General features: G+C 55.2%; 1 protein-coding gene across 1 annotated transcript in view; it reads left to right on the forward strand.

Moving 5' to 3' along the window:
- PHF21B (PHD finger protein 21B) overlaps window positions 1-10,558 on the forward strand; it is an 81,930-nt gene extending 71,372 nt beyond the window's left edge. The window contains exons 7-13 of the mRNA XM_044228142.1: window positions 702-778; window positions 2,098-2,152; window positions 2,890-2,912; window positions 4,923-5,081; window positions 6,746-6,821; window positions 7,159-7,262; window positions 9,322-10,558. Coding sequence (XP_044084077.1) covers window positions 702-778; window positions 2,098-2,152; window positions 2,890-2,912; window positions 4,923-5,081; window positions 6,746-6,821; window positions 7,159-7,262; window positions 9,322-9,540 — 713 coding nt within the window. The 3' untranslated portion in view covers window positions 9,541-10,558. The remainder of the gene's footprint in view (window positions 1-701; window positions 779-2,097; window positions 2,153-2,889; window positions 2,913-4,922; window positions 5,082-6,745; window positions 6,822-7,158; window positions 7,263-9,321) is intronic.
- The last annotated feature ends 10,166 nt before the right edge of the window (window positions 10,559-20,724 follow it).

The following is a 20,724-nucleotide window of genomic DNA, read 5'->3' on the forward strand; positions in this document are numbered from 1 at the left end:
GGATGAACAAGCTTTCCTGATACCTCCTGACTGGTTATGCTTTTTATAAGTAGCTCTCCTTGTAAAAATTCTCCCCCCGCCCATGAGTCCCCAAGGATTTATTTATTTGGAGCCTGGTCTGGGGTGCCTTACAGGAAACACATGAAAGATACTGCAAAGATTTACAAGGAAAAACTGAGTCCAAAAGACAAATTAGAAAAACACGTCAAAACAGCTGTTTTCAGAGAAACAGATCCCAGGTTCCACGTGGTAGGCAAAGCAGAAGGCAGGAAAGCGGGGGACCATGCGTGTGGGGTGGCCACGGTCACTGCGGGAAACACCACACCAGGGGCCCTCTCGGAAGGATTCGTGTGGGAGGCTTCACGTGGGCAGAGCCCACCTGAGCGGCAGGTGGACCTGGTTCCTGGGGCTGCCCTGAGCCTCCCTGCGCAGCTGGGCAGGCACTAGCCTGGCCGGCAGACATCCCCCTGGAGACGTCCCCGGGCTGGATGATGGCACATGAGGGTTCGCGTGCCGAGAGCACACCTGCCCACCCGTCTGCCCCAGAGTGAGTGATTCGGAGGCCACTCTGGGGTGGGGACGCCGGGCAGACGGGCTGCAGAGCAGGGGAGGGGACCGGGACACCTGGGGTTTGCAGAGGTAGAGTTTGGGGTTTCCAGGACAGGAAGGATCCAGTAACCGCTGTGTCTGTGCCTTCCCAGAAATCCAGAGCAAACGCCAAGAGCGGAAGAGAAGAAGCACAGCGAATCCCGCCTACAGTGGCCTCCTGGAGACAGAGGTGAGGCCCTGCCCTCCCTCACATGTCCCTCCGGGGACTGGCATTCGGGGCATGACCATGAATGAGAAACAGACGCACATCAGAATGGCAGGTCCTCACTCGGGCTGCACCGGGGAGTGCGGCTTGGGTGCAGGTTACAAGGTTTCCTGGTTCTTCACCCCGATGATCAGGTGTGGAGCCCTGTCAAGGCCCCGGGGAGCAGCCCCAGAATCATCCCCTAACAGGGGAGCCGTTTCCTTGGGGCCCGTGGTCCGGCAGCCTCGGCAGCTCTCTGAAGCCGAGCGAGGTCCCCAGAGTCCGGTGTCTGGCACGTTCCAGACTCGGGCTGTCCCTGCCAGGGGGACAGGTCCCAGGAGGGCCTGTGGGAGGGTTGAGGTCCTGCCGTTCTCCCCTCCCCAGGGTGTTGGTCAGTCCAGGCTGCTGTCCTGAGTCCCTGTCAATGACTTGGAACTCGGTGGGGAGGGCGCAGGGGTCTTGGCCAGAGCGATGGTTGCCCAAGTCGGGGGAGCCCACCCGCCCCTGCCCTCTGCTTCTATCCCCCCGGCTCCTGCACGGAGAACGTGCCCGAGTGTCCGTCTTCATGCCCCTCGCTTCCCCACTCTTCCTGAGCGTGCTCTGTCCCTGAGATGGTGTCCCAAGCACTGGGCCCCTTCTGAAAGATTGTCACGGAGCTGTTTCTTGACCAGCACTCGAGGAAGCCGAGTGCCGCCTGCCTGGCGAGGGCCCTGTCCCCTTTGCTGTGCTCCCCGATGCAGCCATCCACCGCTCTGCCGGCCCAGCCACACGGAGTGTCCCAAGTCTGTGGTGGCCGGTGCGAGACCACCTGATTAGCAAGTCCGGAGTCAGCTCGACGCCGTGACCCTTGAGCCCAGGACCCACCGTAGCTCCGGGGCGGCCCTCCACGGGCCTCGCCCTTGGCTGTGAGCACAGCCCGGCCCGACCACATGCCGGGAGGAGGGAGTGACGCCACTTACCATCTCCCGTCCACAGCAAAGCCACCCCGAACCAGGGTCTGAACAGGCTTGGCCTGTGGCGGAAGCCCCCTTTTGGAATGTGCCAGAAACCCGATTTGGGATCTCTAGGGTGTCCTTCCTGAGCGAGGTGGAGGTACCCCCAGGGGACAGGGGAGATTCCGTGCCTCCCACGGGGCAGAGTCGGCTCCCCCGCCGCTCCCCCACCCTGCTGCCCCCGTGTCCATCCTTGTCGTGGCCTCCGGAGCCGTGGGTGGGAGCCTGTCCCGGGTGCGTCCTGGGCAGGAGCCGTGTCCCCGAGGAGGGCTCCAGGTGAGATGCCTTTGTTTTGTTTTCCGTCCGCTACAGAGGAAACGGCTGGCGTCCAACTATCTCAACACCCCCCTGTTCCTCACAGCAAGAGGTAGGTGCCCGAGGACCGCGGCTCCCCAGGGCTGCCCCGGAGCCCGGGGCCAAGGCAGCGTGGGTGACCGCTCACTCCAGGCCTGTGTGGGGACAGAGCTGCTTTCTGGTGGATGGTGCTTTCTAGCTCCTGGGCCCTCCTCACCGTGGCCTCCTTTGCCCCGACATCTTCTGTGGGGAGGAGGAGGGCCGGCGGAGCCTGTGCCAGAGCCGGGATGATGACGTGAGGGCTGGACGTGACAGCCTGTGGTAAACGGTCGAATAGTCCTTACACACAGAAGCTCTGCTCCCTCTGGACAGTGTCCTCTGCGGACAGCTCTGAGCCAGCAACTGAGAAAAACCATGTTTTGTGATCATTAAATGTGTGGTTTGGCCTCACTTACTAGAAGGAGAGTGGGCTATGGACCAAAAAAACCACACACACGGTTGAAAATGAGTCCCTGTGAGGGGTCCGTGGAAGGACGGCTTGCCTGCGGGGCGGCCTGTGGGGCAGGACCCAGGGTGGGTCCTGGCCACAACCAGGACAGGGAGCCTGACTTCCGCCGTGCCCCAGGTGAGAACTGGGCGTCCCAGGGCCCGTGATGCTCCTGTCCCACCCCAGGTGAGGACCGGAGCCTGGGATGCTCCCGCCTTGCCCCGGGTGGGAAGCCCTGCCTCCCCGGGCCTGGTGGCCTCGGTCCGGACTGGTGCCCCTCCGGTGCCCACTAACGTGTTCTCCGCCCTTCTTCCCTGTGCTAGCCAATGAGGACCCCTGCTGGAAGGTAGGTGTCCCCTCGCTAGCAGGTCGGGGTGCGGCGGGTGCAGGCGGGGTGCTCCTGGCAGGGGTGAGCCGAGGGGAGGGCCTTCGGGTTCCGTCCTCCCTACCGAGAGCTTTGCAAGACCACTCGGGTCAGCCCACAGGCGCCTCGAACACGACCTCTCTCCACCCGCTGCTGAGGACGCAGGGACCCCGGGGGCCAAGAAGGCCCAGGAGGTGACCGCTGACGCCAGGGCCAACCAGGCTCTACCTGGCTCTGCTCGGCCCTGCTGTGTGACCTCAGGGGCAGCTGCTCTCTTGGGTCTGCACTGCCCACCTCACGAGGGTCTAGACCCCATAATCCTCAGGGTGTCACCCCTCAGGACTCCGTTTCAGTGATCCTGTGAGACCCCGACGCTCCATGCACACTGGTGTCCCTGCTTTCCCAGGACACAAGCTGGTTGTGACCTCATTTTTTTTTTTTTTTGAGATTTTATTTATCTGAGAGCGAGAGCACAAAGAGGGGCAGCAGTAGAGAGAGAGGGAGAAGCAGACTCAGCACTGAGCAGAGAGCCCGACGCAAGGCTCGATCCCAAAACCCTGAGATCATGACCTGAGCCGAAGTCAGATGCTCAACCCACTGAGCCGCCCAGGCTCCCTGTGACCTCATTTTCTAAATAAGTTTCGGATCAAATCCTAAAAGAGCTGGTAGCCCCCACATGCCTATGACAGTCAGGCCACTGAGCAGCAGCAGGCGACAGGCTTAAACTCCAGTGATCCTGGCCTTTTCACCCCAGAACCGTGTCGTGTCAGACTGGTGCTGGGGCCTGTCGTTCTCATCCACAGACCCCTGTGCCCAACAGCGGGGGCACAGGATGGGCCTCGAGCCTGAGCCCCGCCTCCGCAGACCCAGGCCTGGAGGGGTCATGGCTTCGGGGAAGGGGACCCCGCCACTGGTCTGGCATCCACCTCCGGCTCACTGAGCGATCTTGGGCACATGGCTCACTGGCCCGGGGCTCCTGCACTGACGTGAGTGCTGGCAAGGGACCTCTGAGGCTTCATCTCTGTCTGCTGCCCCTTCCATCAAGGACAGCCTGGGGTCCGGGGTCCTCGTGGTGTGGGTCACCCCCATGAGAGCCCTCTGGTCCTTTGCAACCGTGAAGTCAGAAGGCACTGTGGCCACACGGGCAGAGAACAGACCTCCCGTGCATGGAGAAGGTTTTCTAGTGGGTGGTGGGAAATTGTTCAGACTCTGCAGGTCACGGGAGGCACGGGGTGACGAGAGGCTCCTCTCTGTGTCCACATTGCAGTGAGCTGGCTGGGAAGGTAGTGAGCTCCCCGTCCCTGTAGGTGTGTAAGCAGAGGTCAAACAACCCAGGCGGACGACTCTAGAAGGGACGTCTGAAGTTCCTTTAGCCCAGGGAAAGAGGAAGCTGCCCCTTATCAGGCTCCTACGTGGAGTGTGTTCTGTGTGTCCTGTCGGGTCTTCCCAGCATCCTGTGGGGCAGGTGGCACTAGCCCCTGTTACAGAGGTGGGCACAGAGGAGTGCAGGAACCCACATGGGATGTTGGGAGATGCCAGGTTAGACCAAGATGCTATCGAGGACTGGAGAGCTGTGACCGCAGACCCCCCCCCAAGGCAGTGGGCAGGAGGGAGGCTTTGTGAGCGCTGGCCTGCCCCCCCCCCAGGATATGGGACAGTGGGACATTAGGGGCCCAGGCGGACTGTGTCCTAAGCCCCAGCGGGACCCCCTGCCCTGCGACCCATGCCTGGCGTCTGGGTTCCAGCTGGGCTGAATCAGGGTGCCGGGGTGCCACACCCTGTCTGACTCTGACTCAGTGGCTGTGGCCCAGGTGGTGCCCTGGAGTCCACGTGCCGGGCAGCCACTTGTCCTCCCAGTTCCTGGGCTCGTCTTTCTCCCTGAGCTGCTGAGAAACACTGGGTCCCGAGCAGGTCAGGGCGGCAGCTGCCCGGGGCCCCCCCAGCTCTCTCCCAGCCCCACCGACCCGCCTCCTGCCCTCCCTTCTCTTCCAGAGTGAGATTGCCCATGACGAGCTCTGTGCTGCCTGCAAGCGAGGGGCCGACCTGCAGCCTTGTGGCACCTGCCCAGGGGCCTACCACCTCAGCTGCCTGGACCCGCCCCTCAAGACCGCGCCCAAGGGCGTGTGGCGGTGCCCCAAGTGCCAGCAGAAGGTACGGGAGACTGTGCTGCTGGGTCGCGGGCCCTCCCGCCCCCCCACCGACTCTCCCTGCACCGAAGGACCCTCCCCAGCACAGCATCGGAGGCTGGGGAATCTGTGGGGCTGCCCCATGCACTGTAGGGTCTCAGTGCCCCCAGGCTCTGTCTGCTAGATGCCAGGACACCCCCCATAGTGACCATCTCAGACATTGCCAGCAGAGGTCCACTGGGGACGACTGAGCAGAAGTGTCCCCTCTGCAGCGATCTGACCCAATGACTCCAGCTCTGAGCTCCAGATTCCCCCTGGGGAGAACCTGAACTAGCGTCGCAAGCCGCAAAACAAAGCTAGCTAAGCAACGCGTTCCATCTCCCTGCCACCATACATAGGAAAACCTAGCAGGTTCGAAAAAACAGAAACACTCCCTTCTGGTGCTGATGCGGGGAGGTAGACACTCTTTTATCAAGAGCCTTAAAAATGTATATATATCTTTTGAACGCAGAATCTAGCTTTGGGGAATGTAGTCCCAGGAAGGAATCCAAATACAGATAAAATTCTGTGCACGAAGAAACCCCTTGCCCCTTGTCTATAAAGGAAGAGATACAGCTGCCTCGTGGCAGTAAGAGACAGTGAACTTCATCCCGGCAGGTGCGGTCAGGGCCTTGTTACATGGTCACTGGAGATGGTCGTTACAAAGAGTTTGTGACCCTTTGAGGGCGTGTTCTCTATGTGGACCTAAGTTTTATTTTTTATTTTTTATTTTTTTAAAGATTTTACTTATTTATTTGACAGAGATCACAAGTAGGCAGAGAGGCAGGCAGAGGGAGGAGGAAGCAGGCTCCCTGCTGAGCAGAGAGCCCGATGCGGGGCTCGATCCCAGGACCCTGGGATCATGACCTGAGCCGAAGGCAGAGGCTTTAACCCACTGAGCCACCCAGGCGCCCTGCACCTAAGTTTTAAAGAAAGAAGGCGCCAGGCTTTATAGTGGTTTCTTAGCTCCGTCAGCTCCCCGAGAAAGCTGCAGGTAGAATGAGACACGGGGGAGGGCAGCCTTCCAAGTGTTACAGGCACTTGGGAACTTTCCTATGCTTTTGTGTGAAGGATGTTTTTCTACATAATGTGTATGTGTTACTTGTAAAATCATAGGGGAATCACCTTTATTTCTGAAAACACTGATTCTTGTGGGTTCCCATCATCCCCGGGGACTTAAAGAGAGGGTGGGTACAGTGGGCCCTCTGTCACTGTCTCCTGTGGGGACCACCAGCCCCTGCGTCGTGGCTGCCTGGGGGCTCGCAGCTCTTCGAGGGACACAAGATTATCTTCCCCACCTGGGCATGGTGGTGGGGCCTCACTGGGCCCTCGAGGTGTCCCCATTTGCCTGGGGCTGCTCTCGGGTCCCCAGGACATGGGAAGAAGGCAGGTGGCCATTCGTGGATGCATTCGGTCAGGAAGAATTGGGGCCTCCATGACAGCACCGTGGGGGGCCCTGGCAAGAAGCAGGTTCCTGCCCTTGAGGAGCCCTGTGAGCCGACCATGAGGCAGGGGCGGCCCCATCCCATCATGGTTGAGGAACCTGCTGCGCAGAGAGCTTGTTCCGCACCGCTGCTCCCCTGGGGGGCACGGCCAGGCCGCGGCAGGTTCTGGCCCGTCCACTTGCTCATCTCCCCGTCTGCCCTCTAGGCCTTAAAGAAAGACGACAGTGTGCCCTGGACCGGGATGCTGGCCATTGTGCACTCCTACGTCACCCACAAGACGGGTAAGACGGCCTCGGGGAGTGGAGAAGGGCACCGCCTTCCTTCTCTCCAACCCCAGCCCCATCTCTGGACTCACTCTGGGCCCATCCGAAGCTGTTCCGAGCCGGACCCCGGCAAAGAGGGCCCCCAGGACTGGTCCTGGGTGCTGGGTAGTTCCCGTGGGGGGAATGGCGCTCCCAGCCCCTGGGCGTGCAGCCAGGGCCCCTGGCTTCCGCAGGAGGATATGGCAGAACGGCCTGGAGGTGTAGACCTTGGGTTCTTACTGCTTTTCCGGCTCACCCGTGGCCCAGCCTTCTGGCTCACCTGGCTTGTGTCCTCACCTGGCCTTCTCTTCGCCAGTCAAGGAAGAAGAGAAGCAGAAGCTGCTGCAGAGAGGCAGCGAGCTACAGAGCGAGCACCAGCAGCTGGAGGAGCGGGACCGGCGCCTGGCCTCGGCCGTGAAGGTTCGCTGGGCGTGGGGGCAGGAGGCTGGGGGACCTTAGAGCCCCAAGATTTAAGTCCAGAGCTTCGCTGCTCTGTTCTTGAGGCCCCAGAAGACAGCGTCCGCAGCATCACTCAGCAATCCAGGAGGTAGACAGTGTGGCTCTGTGACCTGCTCAGCAGAGAGCATCAAACAGCTGAGGCCCTCCAGCTCTGCTCCCACCGAGCTCTTCGTCGGTGGCAAAGCCCTGTCTCTGAACCTGTTTCTTCTTGCGTAAAGTGAACATAATGATTTCCTTTCTGTAGTGTGGTGGTCCACAAGACGGTGGTGAGGGCCGTGATGATGGTGATAGTCATGATGGTCACTATGATAGTGATGATAGTTGTCATGGCGATGATGGTGACGGTGGTGGTAATAGTGATGTCAGTGATGGTTGTGATAGTAGTGGTGGTGGTTGGTGGTGACGGTAATGCTAGTGATGGTGATGATGGCAGTGGTGATGGTAGTGACGGTGATGGTCATGATGTTCGTGTCGAGGTGGTGATAGTGATGATGGTGGTGATGGTGATGATAATAATGGTTGATGATGGTGATAATGGCAGTGATAATGGTGATGGTTGTGATGGTAGTGATAGTTATAATGGTGATGGTGGTGATGGTGATGGTAATAATGGTTGGTGATGATGGCGGTGATGGTTATGGTTGTGATGATAGTGGTAGTGGTGGTGATGTGATGATAGTGATGATGGTGGTGATGGTGGTGTCGGTGATGATGGTAGTGATGGTCGTGATGGTTGTGATGATGGTGTGATGGGGATGGTGGTGATGGTTGTGATGGTCATGATTGTAGTGATTATAACGGTGGTGATGTTGGTGATGGTGGTGATGATGGTGATGATGATGGTGGTGACCGTGATGATGGCAGTGGTGATGGTCATGACAGTGTTGAGGTCGTGATGGTGATAATGGTTGATGATGATGATTGTGGTGATGGTGATGATGGTGACGGTGGTGGTAATAGTGATGTCAGTGATGATAGTGGTGATGGTCATGATGGTTGTGATAATGGTGGTGGTTGGTGGTGGTGGTAACGATAGTGATGGTGATGATGGCAGTAGTGACTGTAGTGATGGTGATGGTCATGATAGTGTTGAGGTGGTGATAGTGATGCTGGGGTGGTGATGATGGTGATGATAATAATGGTTGATGATGGTGATAATGGCGGTGATGATGGTGATGATTGTTGTGATGGTCATGATTGTAGTGATTGAAGTGGTGGTGATGGTGATGATAGTGATAGTGATGATGGTAGTGGTGATGTTAGTGATGGTGATGGTCATGATGACAGTGTTGAGGGGTGCTGGTAGTAGTGACGATGGTGATGGTGATAATGGTTGATGATGGTGGTGGTGGTGATGGTGGTGGTGATGGTGGTGATGATGGTAGTGATGGTGATGATGTAGTGATGGTGGTTGTAATGATGATGCCAAGGGCAATGCCAGCTCCTAGTCTCAGTCTGAATAACCCAAGGGGAGGCTCTGTGATTATTCCTGTCGCAGAGTTTGGGTGCAGTCTCAGGGAGTAGAAGTGATTTCCCTGAGGAGCAAGTAGCTTACACTCCAGCTTGGGCCCCGTCCCGGCTGCTGCCTGCGCTGCCATGATAAGTATAAAGCCAACTGAAAGACGAGAGCCCGGCAGAGCAGAGAGCGAGCTGGCCATCTGCAGCTCTCCCGCCGCTGCTGTGGTTGAGCCAGAAGTGGCTCCCAGCTTCCTCAGCAGGAGGAAAAATGACCTGGTCAGCAAGGTAGCATCACAGTCAGGAGGAAGAACGTCCCACGCTCCCACACAGGCGCACCCTTTCTAGCCCTGAGCTCTGAAACAAACTTCTCCTGGGTGTCTGGCTGCAATTCCAGTCCTCACGGCTGCCTGGTTTGTGGAAGGCCCTCGGGCTGGTTTCTTTCCGGCTCTGGCCGCAAGAGGGGAGGAGCGGAGGGAGAGGGGCTGCAAGCGGGGCAGCCCCAGGCGGCCTGCACGGTGGGATTCTGAGACGCCGCCCCCCAATCCTTCTCTCTCCCTGACAGAAATGCCTAGAGCTTAAGACGAGCCTGCTGGCCCAGCAGAGGGGCACCCAGTTGTCCTTGGACCGCCTGCGGGCCCTCCTGAGACGGATACAGGGCGGGCAGAGGCTGCAGGTCACCATGGCAACCACCAGCCCCGCCCCGCTGCTGGCCGGGGCCTGGACCAAGCCCCCAGCCGCAGCCATGCACTCTGCCCTCCAGCACCCCCAGGGGCACAACTGACCCCGCGGGACCGGCTTCACGCCCACGGAAGGTTCCTGGGACCCCTCTCAGCAGACCTGAGGTTTCTGTCCGCCTTAATTCATAAACACTATGAATTTCAGATGAAAATAAAACCCAACAGAGAGAGAGAGAGAAAAGAAGGGAGAAGGAACCAGGTGGAAGTCCTAGAGCTGGGCCCGGTGGGGATGGAGTCCTCCTGTCCCTGTTCAGACGGGACGCCAAGGAAGCCAGGTGGGCACGGGACGGCCAGGGACGCAGTCAGCCCCCGGCTCTTTGGGGGCTGCCCAGGCCTCGGTTTCCAGGCACCGCTGTCTCCTCGGCTTCGGGCTGCCCCCCGGGAGAGAGAAGGGCAGAGGTCGGGAGGGGAGCCAGGAACCCGAAGCCCTAGCTAAGTAGTAGCAGTAGTTGGGACGAGCAGTGGGTAGCGAATCTAGGTAGGACTCTGCGCCCCTCCCACTCAGGGGCCCGGGGCTCGAGGCCGGGGTGCCCCAGCGCCTTCCTGGAACGCGGGCCCCGCTCTGTCAGTGTTATTAGCGTTCAGAGTCACGGCTGTCCAACTTGAAAGAGACTACGAGGTGGGTCCCTCCGGGGAGGGACTCTGCGGTCTCCACCTGCCAGGGCCTCCGCACCCCGGGTCTCCGGAGCGCCCGCGCTGTACGCCTCCTGCCCTCTGCTGAGCTTCTGGACTCCTTGTGCCATCGATGTGGTTTTCTCGGAGTTTCTGGGCAAGATGGAGCTGCAGGCTGCAGGGGAGGCCTGTGGCGGGTTTTCTTTCTGGGGTTGAATCCCTCCACTTACGACTGAAGCCTTTTCTTTTCTCCTTTCGAAGAGCCGATCAAGTGTTCCATTCCTCTTTTCTTGCCAGTACAGACATTTATGCCAAAAAATAACTTTACATTTTTGTATGGCGTTTTTATTGTAAGATATTTAATGTGAAGGGGGACGCTTGCTGACTTCTTTTCCTGCTTCCAGTGGTCTCTGCTGCAAGGTACGAATGCGGAAACCCCTCCTGGGGGATGGCCCAACCGGAGAGATCCGGAGGGTCCTCTCAGAAGAGGGGGAGGTGAGGGCGGGGAGGGAGGGGGGCAGTGGCCTCGGGAGGGTTTGGCCTTCGGAGACGCAAGAGTCCCTCTTCTTGCTGTCTCCTCGTGATCCTGAGAGCTGGGGGCACGCGTGTCATAGAAGGGCTCCCGCCTCCCGAGGTGGGAGGCCCACCCCCCAGCCTCTCCGGTCCTGAGGGACATAGCACAACAGGATAAGCATCCGGAAGCCACCGGGCTCCCACCCCAGCATATCACACGGTGCCCAATTGCATTGAACACACGTGTGCGTGTGCACACACAGCCCCAGACACACACGCACACGTGCATGCCGACAGGTGCAGAACGGGGAGGCTGGCCGGGATCCCACAGACTGCCATGGTCCCTCCCGTCATTTTCTCGACTCCGGGAGAAACTGTGCTGTACGATACAGATCTATTTTAATACACTTAACACTGGGTTGAACAAGATTTTTATATTCTTTTATTGATGAACAAAGTGAACTGTGAGACACACGTCTTCTATATTGGTTACTCTAGATGCCAATTACGCATTCCCACGTGGCTTGCGATGTAAATGTCTTCAGAATCCTTTTTGTTGGTTTGTTTTTCTTCTTGGATGGATTGAATTGAACTAAATTTAAAAAAAAAAATGTAATGGGAGAATGTGGAAGGTTGGACCCAGGAGGGGTAGCTGCCGACGTGTCTTGAGACTTAGTGTTTTTGGACCAAGGAGGACCGTCCAGTGGATAGTGAGGGTAGAGAAAAAGTGTTTGTCTTAAATATGCCGATGTAGTTTTCCTTCTGTACGACGTATTAAACTCGACTGATGATTTCAAAGCTGCGTGGTTTGCTTTGTCTTCAGCAGAGAGACCTCCAGGAGCACGAGGGGCAGAGGTGGGGCACGTTGGAGAGGTGGAAAGTCAGGGTCCTGCCCCAATGGGAGGCAGGGAGGGACGAGAGAGCTCATGGGCACCCTCTACGTGCTGATCCCGGTGGCAGGTGCACCTGTTGGGACTGGGTGATGGTCACAAGCAACAGAAAACCACCCAGCTGAGCGCTATGCAGTGTGGATACTGCTCCCTCCCTCTCCCGCGTCTCAGCCCCTCCACAGCACCCGCTTTTTTCTGTGGCACATGAGCCCCTACAATCACTCCGGGGCTTTGTCCTTGGACTTCCAAGATACCAGCCCAACTGGGGGGCCAGACCCCTGCATCCTGACCCCAGGCCCTTCAAAGGCCTCCAGTTGGCCCAGTCAGGTGAGGAGCCCGCCTCTGGACAACCAGATGTGGCCAAGGGTGGAATCAAATATGAAGGGATGGGTGGGGCTGCAGGGGTGGGCGGGGCTGCACACAGGTGGGCGGGGCTGCACACGGCCCAGCCAGCGGTGGTCTCTGACAGTCCTGTCCTGTTTCCAAGCTGGTCCAGAATCCCGTAGTTTGGGTGGGGCCTAGAGTTCAAGGCGCCTCTGCCTGACCCTGGCTGCACCCTCTGCCAGCGCCCCACTGCCTCCCTGAGAGCCGGCCCAGTCTCAGCCCCTGGGGCCCACGAGGAGCCCCTCCCCCAATCCTGGGGACTCACGGTTCCCATTGTTCTCAGTCTCCTGTTTTCTTCCCACCCTTTCGTGTCCTTTCCAACAGGCTGCCCCTCGCCCCATGATTCCCCTGGGGCTGCCCAATTCTAGGTCAGTCGTGACCTCCCTGTGGCCAGATCTAGTGGGGGACGTGTTGACCATGGCCTCCCGCTGAAGGAGACTTTCAGGACCCCCACCTGGTTTTTCCAGTTTGTCTCTTCTCCTAGGTCTGTGCTCTGACTTCTGTCCTGAATTCCTAGCCTCCTGGTTCTCTGTCTCTGGGCTGATCGCTCCCGGCGGTTATCTCCAGGCGGGGCCTCTGCCTCACACCCCTGCCCGTTGGGCATCAGGAAGCATCTGACTCTGCCAGGCCCACCCTCCTGCCCCTGTCCCATTTCCGGTAGATTCCATCTTCCTAATACACACACCTTTCCCACCCCTGGCCGTTAGCACTGTGCTCGGAATATAAGCGGGGGGTGGCCATGTGTCACCGCCCACACCAGCATCACCGTGGTCTCAGCCCGCCAGCGCAACCGTGGGCGCAACATGCGCTCCACCTCCGTTCTCAGCCCAGCACTGCCAGCATGACAATGCCTCTGCCGAACCCTGCCATCCCTGCCCATCTTGCTCAGCAGCAAATCCTCCAAGGCCGCAGTCACCGCATTCTCTGGCCCTTTGGCTTCCTTTCCTGCCTCTCTCCATTCTCCTCGCTCTGTTCCAGCCACATGGCCTCCCTGCTCTAGCTGGAGCCCACTTGGGCATGCTCCTGCCACAGGGCCTTTGCATGTGCCATGTCTGCACCAGGCGTGCCCCACCATCTCTTGGACTGGCTTCTCCACTTGCTTGGGAACTGGTCCATAGTCCCCTTGAGGTGCAGCTGTCCCCAGCCCCCTCATGAGGACAGCATTTCCTCTCCTCCCCCCTTTTTTTTTTTTTTTAAGATTTTATTTATTTATTTGACAGAGAGAAATCACAAGTAGATGGAGAGACAGGCAGAGAGAGAGAAGGAAGCAGGCTCCCTGCTGAGCAGAGAGCCCGATGCGGGACTCGATCCCAGGACCCTGAGATCATGACCTGAGCCGAAGGCAGAGGCTTTAACCTACTGAGCCACCCAGGCGCCCCCTCTCCTCCCCTCTTGTTTGATTCTTCAGGCCGACAACTTTCTGTGACTCACCTTTTTGCTTCTGCCTGCTTCACGAAGGTGGGGAAGCTGGTTGGTTTTACTCACCAGTTCCCAGCAACCAGCAGAGGGCCTGGCACCCAGGAAACAGGTGCTCAGTGAGGAGTCATGGAATAAATGAAGGAGGCTTTTGAGAGACAGAGCTGCTGGGCCTCTGGGCTGCCTCCGTCCAGGCTCAGGGCCCTGCCCCCATAGGCCCCACTCCCAGTCCAGCTGCAGGCCCACTTGTCCAGTGAGGGTGGGGGCAGGGGAGGAGGAAGCTGAGGCTGGGGGAGGGGCGGGATCGCCAGGGACCTGCAGTTGCAGAGGTGAACCCAGACTCCGTGAGGTCCTTGTCCTCTAATCCCACGGAGGTTCCAGGACAGCCCACCTGGCTCCCGACAAGAGAGGCGGAGGCCTGGGGGGCTCCAGTGCCCCAACACAGGGCAGGAGTTCCCTGCAAGTCTGGATGGGCCCCCACCACCCCTGCTCCGTGATGAGAGCTCCCTCTCTCCTGGGGAAGCCCCTCCAGGGTTAGCTCCACCATTAGGAAGGGGCCCCAGAGTGTGTGCACAGCTGCGGTCCCTCCTGTTCCTCCACCACCACGACCAGCACCCCGCGGACCCCTGCCCACATGCGGGGAAACCCGGGGTTCCATGGGGTCTCCAGCACCTTCCGATTCCCCGGCTCCATGTGACCCGGCGCTGGGGAGCAGGGCCCATCAGAGCTCGGCAGTGCACACCAAGCAAACTCAGGGGTGGGCGACTCCCCGATGCCAGCCTTCAGGATGGCCATCCCCCCGGGTGGCCTCTGCTCCCCAAGGTTATGGTGATGGGGAGTCGCCACTTCCCAGAGCGCTCCCCCGGGGGCACTTAGTTTCCAGAAGCTGCCGTGACCAAGCACCACAGACCATGGGTTTAAACCACAGAAAGGAATTTTCTGCCAGTTCAAGGCATGAGCTGGGCCGGTACCCCCCACCCCGGGGCTCGGGCCACTCAGGCACGCCTTGGCGTCGGGGTGGCCCTCTCTCCCCGTGTCCTCTTGTTTTCAGTCTGTGCAGCTTTTTGGCAACCTATGGCGCTCTCCAGACTGCAGACCCATCACCCCATCTCTGCCTCTTCCTGTGGCCCCCCCGTGGGCGTGTCTCAGGCAGAGTTCCTTCCTTCACAAGGGCAAGGACACACACTAGGGCCACCTTCATGATTTCACGTAAAGTGAGTCATCCTGCTTCCAAATAAGGTCCCGTTCACAGGTCCTGGGGGTTAGGACTTCGGCCTCTTTTTGCAGAACGCGATTCAGCCCGTAAGGGACGCCTTTCTGCGGGTTGTGTCTGAAATCTGCTTCCTTCTGGCATCTGCCCCACCCTCGGGATGCTCAGTGCCACCCCCTTTGCCTCCTCGGCCCCCACACAGTCCACGGGCTGGGAACACCATGGAGCTGGTCCACCGCATAGCCCACTCCCTGGCCCCCCTGCTCTGGGCCCGCCCCGCCCTGCCTGGCTTCCTCCTCGGACCCTCTGGTACATGTCACAGCCCCTCATCGGGCACTGAGGCACGGGGACCTGGCGTGGTGCTTAAGGTCACACAACTAGCAGGTGGCTTCAGCATGGTCTGTGGCTCTGTGCCCGCGCTCCCAGCACCTCTGCTTCTCTGCCCACTGGACCTTGGTCACCTCTCAGGGCACAGGTGGACCGCTGGAGGCCACCCTGCCAAGCCACAAGCAGGCACACTCCTGACCCAGCCACCTCGCCAGTCTGGGGTTGTGGATGGCGACCCAGGCCCAGGGTGACGCCGTGCGCAGGAGCAAGGGGACAGATAGAGGAGCACAAGCCCACTAAGCACCACTGACCACACAGGCCAGCACGGCACCCAGCTCCTGCCCATGTGTGTCCCCAGTGGTGGGAGGGCGCTTTTTAAATTGAGCTCGGCCTTGGCCCCAGCTGCAGCTCTCAGAGTCCCCCAAGGCTCCCCAAACACCCGACAGTGTCTGGGTGGTGTTGTTGGGTCTGGTGACGGCACTCTGCAGGGGGATGGGGCGCCCCCGGGGGTTCCCAGGCGCATACTGGGGAGAAGTCTGAGACTGGAGAGTGTGAGATCACCCACAGAGCCGAACCTCAGGCCGCTGGGTGCAATGGGGCCCCTCCCCCAATCCAGGACCCCCGGGAGGATCCCACACCAGGCCACGGAGGGTGCTGGCCGGGGCTTGCACTCGCCCCCTTCCTTGGGGTGAAGCCCCAGCTTCACACAGAGAACACAGGGTCTCACAGAGAACACAGGGACTCCCTCCCACTTACGGGACAGTGTGGCTCCAAACTGTCCATTTTGAGGTCAAGTGACAGAGATTGACTTGTTCCAGGGGCAGCAGGCGGTTGCCTGCAGTGTAGGACAGTGGAGCTGTGGGAGGGCGGGCTGGCGGCAGGAGGGCGTGGGTGGCTAAGCGTCTACTCCCAGCTCCCTCCCTCCCCCGGGGTTACGTCAGCAAGAGTGGTCCTCACTGCCTCCACGGGTGGGGTCCTGGCAGGGGCCCCAGGGCTGGAAGGGAGGAAGCCTGGTCAGGAAGGGCCATCACTCGTATGCGTCTCCCCCCAAATCCATGTCCGGTGACCTGGTGTCAGTAGCTTGAAACGGTCCATGGCGAGTGCCCTGATGCTGCAGGAATGGGCACACGCCACAGATCGGGGCCTGATGTTCCTAGAGAGCCAGTAGTGAAAGGCTCACCAGCACGCTGCTGTGTGTGCACGTGTGCGTCTGTGTGCAAACGCGTGTTTGTACATGGGTGCCTACGACAGAGAGACGGGGGTGTGATGCCAAAGGACGTTTAGGTCCAGGATGGGCCAAAGGTGCGGGATTTGCAAATGCGATGCTAGATTCCCTACATGATTTCCAGACACAAGCGAAGCATCTGGTTTTAACTGCTGACCGGAGGGCATGGCTCTAAACTGCACGGATTCCCCAAGGAGGCTCCCATGGGGTAATGAACACCTCTTCCTGCACGGATAGAATCAGATCTGGGCAAATAGCACAAAAACATGATTAGACCAGCCTTTCTGGGGGATCAAAAAAATTACCCAAAATTTGGACAAAAGGCATGCCTTTAAGGTCATTCTAGAGGAGCAGTTCTCCAACTTGAGTGAGTATTGGAATCACCTGCGGAACTGGCTGAAACTTGAGATTGCAGGGCCCAGCTCGGCTCCATGGGCTCGTGAGACGAGGGGCCGTACGAGGCAGACCGTGCAGTCAGAGAGCTCCCCGGGACCCTCGCTGGCACATCAGGAAAGAAGCTGCCAGCCCTCAAAGCCCATGTGAGCCTAGAACACCGAGGGCCCTTCTCTCTCTCTCTCTCTTTTTTCTTCCAAACTTTTAACTGAAGCTCCACTTCCCTCTGTATGTCTCTCCACCAGCCTCCACTTACCAGCAACCCACACGGGTGTGTCCTGCATGCCAAGTGACTGTGGGCCAGCTCTGTCCAGGCAGGCCAGCACACGTCACCAACCACAGGGCCATGACCCCATCTTCTCCAAAGGAGTTTGCATCCCAGCCACGGGGAGGGGGAGTCCTCCCAAACTGGATAGTCCTTGGTTACTCTCATGCAGCCCTGCCCTCTGACACTTCGTGGTGGTTCATACTAACGTCTCAAATTATTGTGTGGTTTCTTTCCCTGATCGAACCCTGATACGCCTTGTGTTCTGAAACCTTGCTATACCCATTAGTTACAGCAGCTGTTTTGTAGATCCTAGCTGGCTTTCTACATAAACAATGATGTCATCTGCAGAGAATGTTTTACTCTGACTTCCAATCTTTGTGCCTATTATTTTTTCTTGCCTTATTTCAATAGCCAGGACCTCCAATAGGATTTGAATGAAAGTAGTGAGACTAAGGACCTGGGTGTTTCTGAGTTCAGAGAGAAAGTGTCAATAGTTTGACCATTAAGTATATTGTTTAGCAGAGAAGAGTAGTTCTTAGTTTGCTTACATTTGAAAAAAATCCTGAATGATAGGGGCGCCTGGGGGACTCCATCGGTTAAGCGTCCAACTCTTGGTTTCAGCTCAGGTCATGATCTCGAACTCATAGGTTCGAGCCCTTTGTAGGGCTCTACCCTCAGTGTGGAGTCTGTAGTTTCGCTCTCCCTCTGCCCCTGCTAAAATAAATATATAAATTTTTTTAAAATCCTGATTATTAAATTCTGCCAAATGCTTATAACTACATTTCTTTAAAACCACGTGAGTTTTCTCCTTTATTCTGTAAATACAGTGAGTTATGGTAATCTTTAAATGTTAAGCCAACCTTGAATTCCTTAAGTAATCTCTACTTGGTCATTGTGTACTACTTTCATAGTGATTTACTGGATTTGCTAACATTCATGAAGTATTTTTGTATTTGTTTATGAAGGATATAGATCCATAGATCTATGGATCTTTGTCTTTGCAAAGTCTTTGTCAGATTATGGTATTAAACAAGTTGGAAAGTATTCTCTACTTTTTGATAGAACATCTTTATGTTTGTTAGAATTCACCAGTTAAGACATCTGGGCCAGGAGTTTTATTTGGGGGAGATATATTTTGTAATTTAAAAATTTTCATGTATTTAATATACAAGGCCACTAGAATACTACATTCCATTTTTTGGGTCAGGTTCAGTTCAGCTGAATTATTCAAAGAATGTGTCATCTCATCTACCTTGAATTTTTGGCATGAAACCGTGCATAATATTTTTACTTATTTTACTATTTGCAAACTCCAAAGTGATAACTGCCTTTTCATTCTTAATTTGGGGTTTATTTTAATATGCCTAGAAAGGGGTTCCTGAATTTATCTTTTTAAAAAGCTAACTTTTGGGGCTTTGTTAATTTTCTCTTTTTTTTCCTCTAGTTTTTAATTTTCTGTTTATTTCTGTTATTATTTTCTTCTCTTTACTGAATGCATTACTTTGATACACATGTATATCAGATTGGCTCATTAGGGTGAGAAGCACCTCCCAGTCAATCAGCTGTGACCAGGGTTGCGGTCAAATATACATACACACACATATATACCCATACACATATGTGTGTGTACATGTGTGTACACATATATACACGTGTATATACAAATATATAGCTTAAGTTAGAACATTAGTTGTTGATTTTAGACTTTTTATTTTTATTTATTTTTTATATTAGCATTTAGATTTTCCTCCAAGTACTATTTTTAATTGTTTACCAAATGTTGATATATATATTTTTAAAGATTTTATTTATTTACTTGACAGAGATCACAAGGAGGCAGAGAGGAAGGCAGAGAGAGAGGGAAGCAAGTTCCTCACCAAGCAGAGAGCCCGATGTGGGGCTCAATCCCAAGACCCTGAGATCATGACCTGAGCCGAAGGCAGAGGCTTAACCCACTGAACCACCCAGGCGCCCCCCAAATGTTGATATTTTGCATGAGTCTTCAGTTCAAATTATCTTCTCACTTCCGCTATGTTTTTCTTCTTTGACATATGAATTATTTAGAAGCGTGGCTCCTTTTTCTTTCTTTAAAAATTTTTTTTCATATATTTAGGTTTTCTCTAGATAGGATTTTTATTACTACCTTGATCCCATTGTTGTAGTCACGTGATTTCAAATCTTTTGAACTTAGTGGAACTTATTTTATGCCCCAGAATCTGGTCTATATTGGTGATCACATCGTGTGCAGATGAGAGGAGTGTGTTTTCCGTTGTCGGGGGCAGTACTGTGTAAGCATCACGGAGATCAAGGTGGTAGGTAATGTTGTTCAGATTATCTATCACTTTACCAACTTCTTGTTGAGCCGGTCTTTTGGCTGCTGAGATAGGGTGCCCAAATCTCCGGCCATGATTATGGAAATGCCTACTTATCCCTCAAATCTGTTGTGGGATTTCTTCGTCCAGGTATCTAAAATCCCATTATCAGGTGCATTCCCATTTATGACAGCCACGTCCTCTAAATAAACTGACCATTTTGTCATTATAAAAAGGCCATCTGGATCTAGTAATACTGTCTTAAAGTCTGTTTTAGGTGGGAGGGGGGCTGAGTGAAACAGGGGATGGGGATTCAAGCGTACACTTGGGCGCTGGGGGACGCATAGAATTGCCCAATCGCTGCCTCATACACCGGGAACACTGTACGCTAACTGTACCAGAATCAAGATAAAAACTTAACAGAAAAATGAAAAACAAAAGTAAACCAACCTAAGTTCCTTAAAAAGTAAAGTCTATTTTATATATTATTAGTAGAGAAACCCTGGGCTTTCGATGATCACTGTGCGTGGTATGTCTTTGCTTCTGTCCACCTTCAACCTCTCAATAAACTGCACATAAATAGACTGGTCACGTCTACCTTTCACACCCATTTGACACTATCTGCCCTGCCTCGTAACTGTAGAGTTCAGTACACTAACATTAGAAGATAATTACTGACACGGTTGGATTTAGGCTTACTGGTTTATTATTTTTTTGCTGTTTGTCCATTGTCTTTTGCTCTCACGTTTATCCTTTCTTGCCTTCTTTTGTATTTTTGAAAATTGTTTGGAATTCACTTGCAACTCACCTATTTTTGAAGCGGTTATCTTTTTGTTTTATTTTTTGGTAGCTGTTCCAGGGCTATCATACACCCGTACCTTTTTAGTTTACTTGGGATGACTTCTGTCCCACTCCGCATAAAAGGTAGAAACCCTGAACCCCTGTTAATAGTTAAGGACCTTTTCGTTCCTGTTGGACCCAATGCTATAGCTACTGTAAGTATAATATCTACCTCGATCATAAAACCTATAAGACAATAACTTCTGCCTTAAGCAGCCCTGTTTATTTCTTTAAAATGAAGAGGGAAATGGATTCCTTTATATAACCCAGATGTTCACCATTTCCAGTGATCTTCATAATTTCCAAAATATCCAGGTTTCAATCTGTTCTCATTTCCTATCACCTTGAAGAATTTCCTTTGGGGGGGTACCTGGGTAGCTCAGTGGGTTAAGCCTCTGCCTTCAGCTCAGGTCATGATCCCAGGGTCCTGGGATCAAGCCCCACATTGGGCTCTCTGCTCCTCGGGGAGCCTGCTTCCTCCTCTCTCTCTGCCTACCTCTCTGCCTACTTGTGATCTCTGTCAAATAAATAAATAAAAATCTTAAAAAAAAAAAAAAAAAAGAATTTCCTTTGGCATTTTTTCTGCAGTGCAGGTCTGCCAAAGAAAAGAATTCCTTAGTTTTCTTTTACCTAATAAAAAAGGTGTTTCTTTTAAAAAATTATGTTCAGTTAGCCAGTGTATAGTACATCACTAGTTTTTGACGTAGTGTTCAATGATTCATTAGTTGCGTATAACACCCAGTGCTCATCATAACATGTGCTGTCCTTACTGCCCATCACCCTGTTACCCCCTCACCTCACCCTCCAAAAAGTTTTGATTTAACCTTCAGTCTTAAAC

The sequence above is a fragment of the Neovison vison genome, chromosome 12, assembly GCF_020171115.1.
Source record: "Neovison vison isolate M4711 chromosome 12, ASM_NN_V1, whole genome shotgun sequence".
NCBI classification, from domain to species: domain Eukaryota; kingdom Metazoa; phylum Chordata; class Mammalia; order Carnivora; family Mustelidae; genus Neogale; species Neogale vison.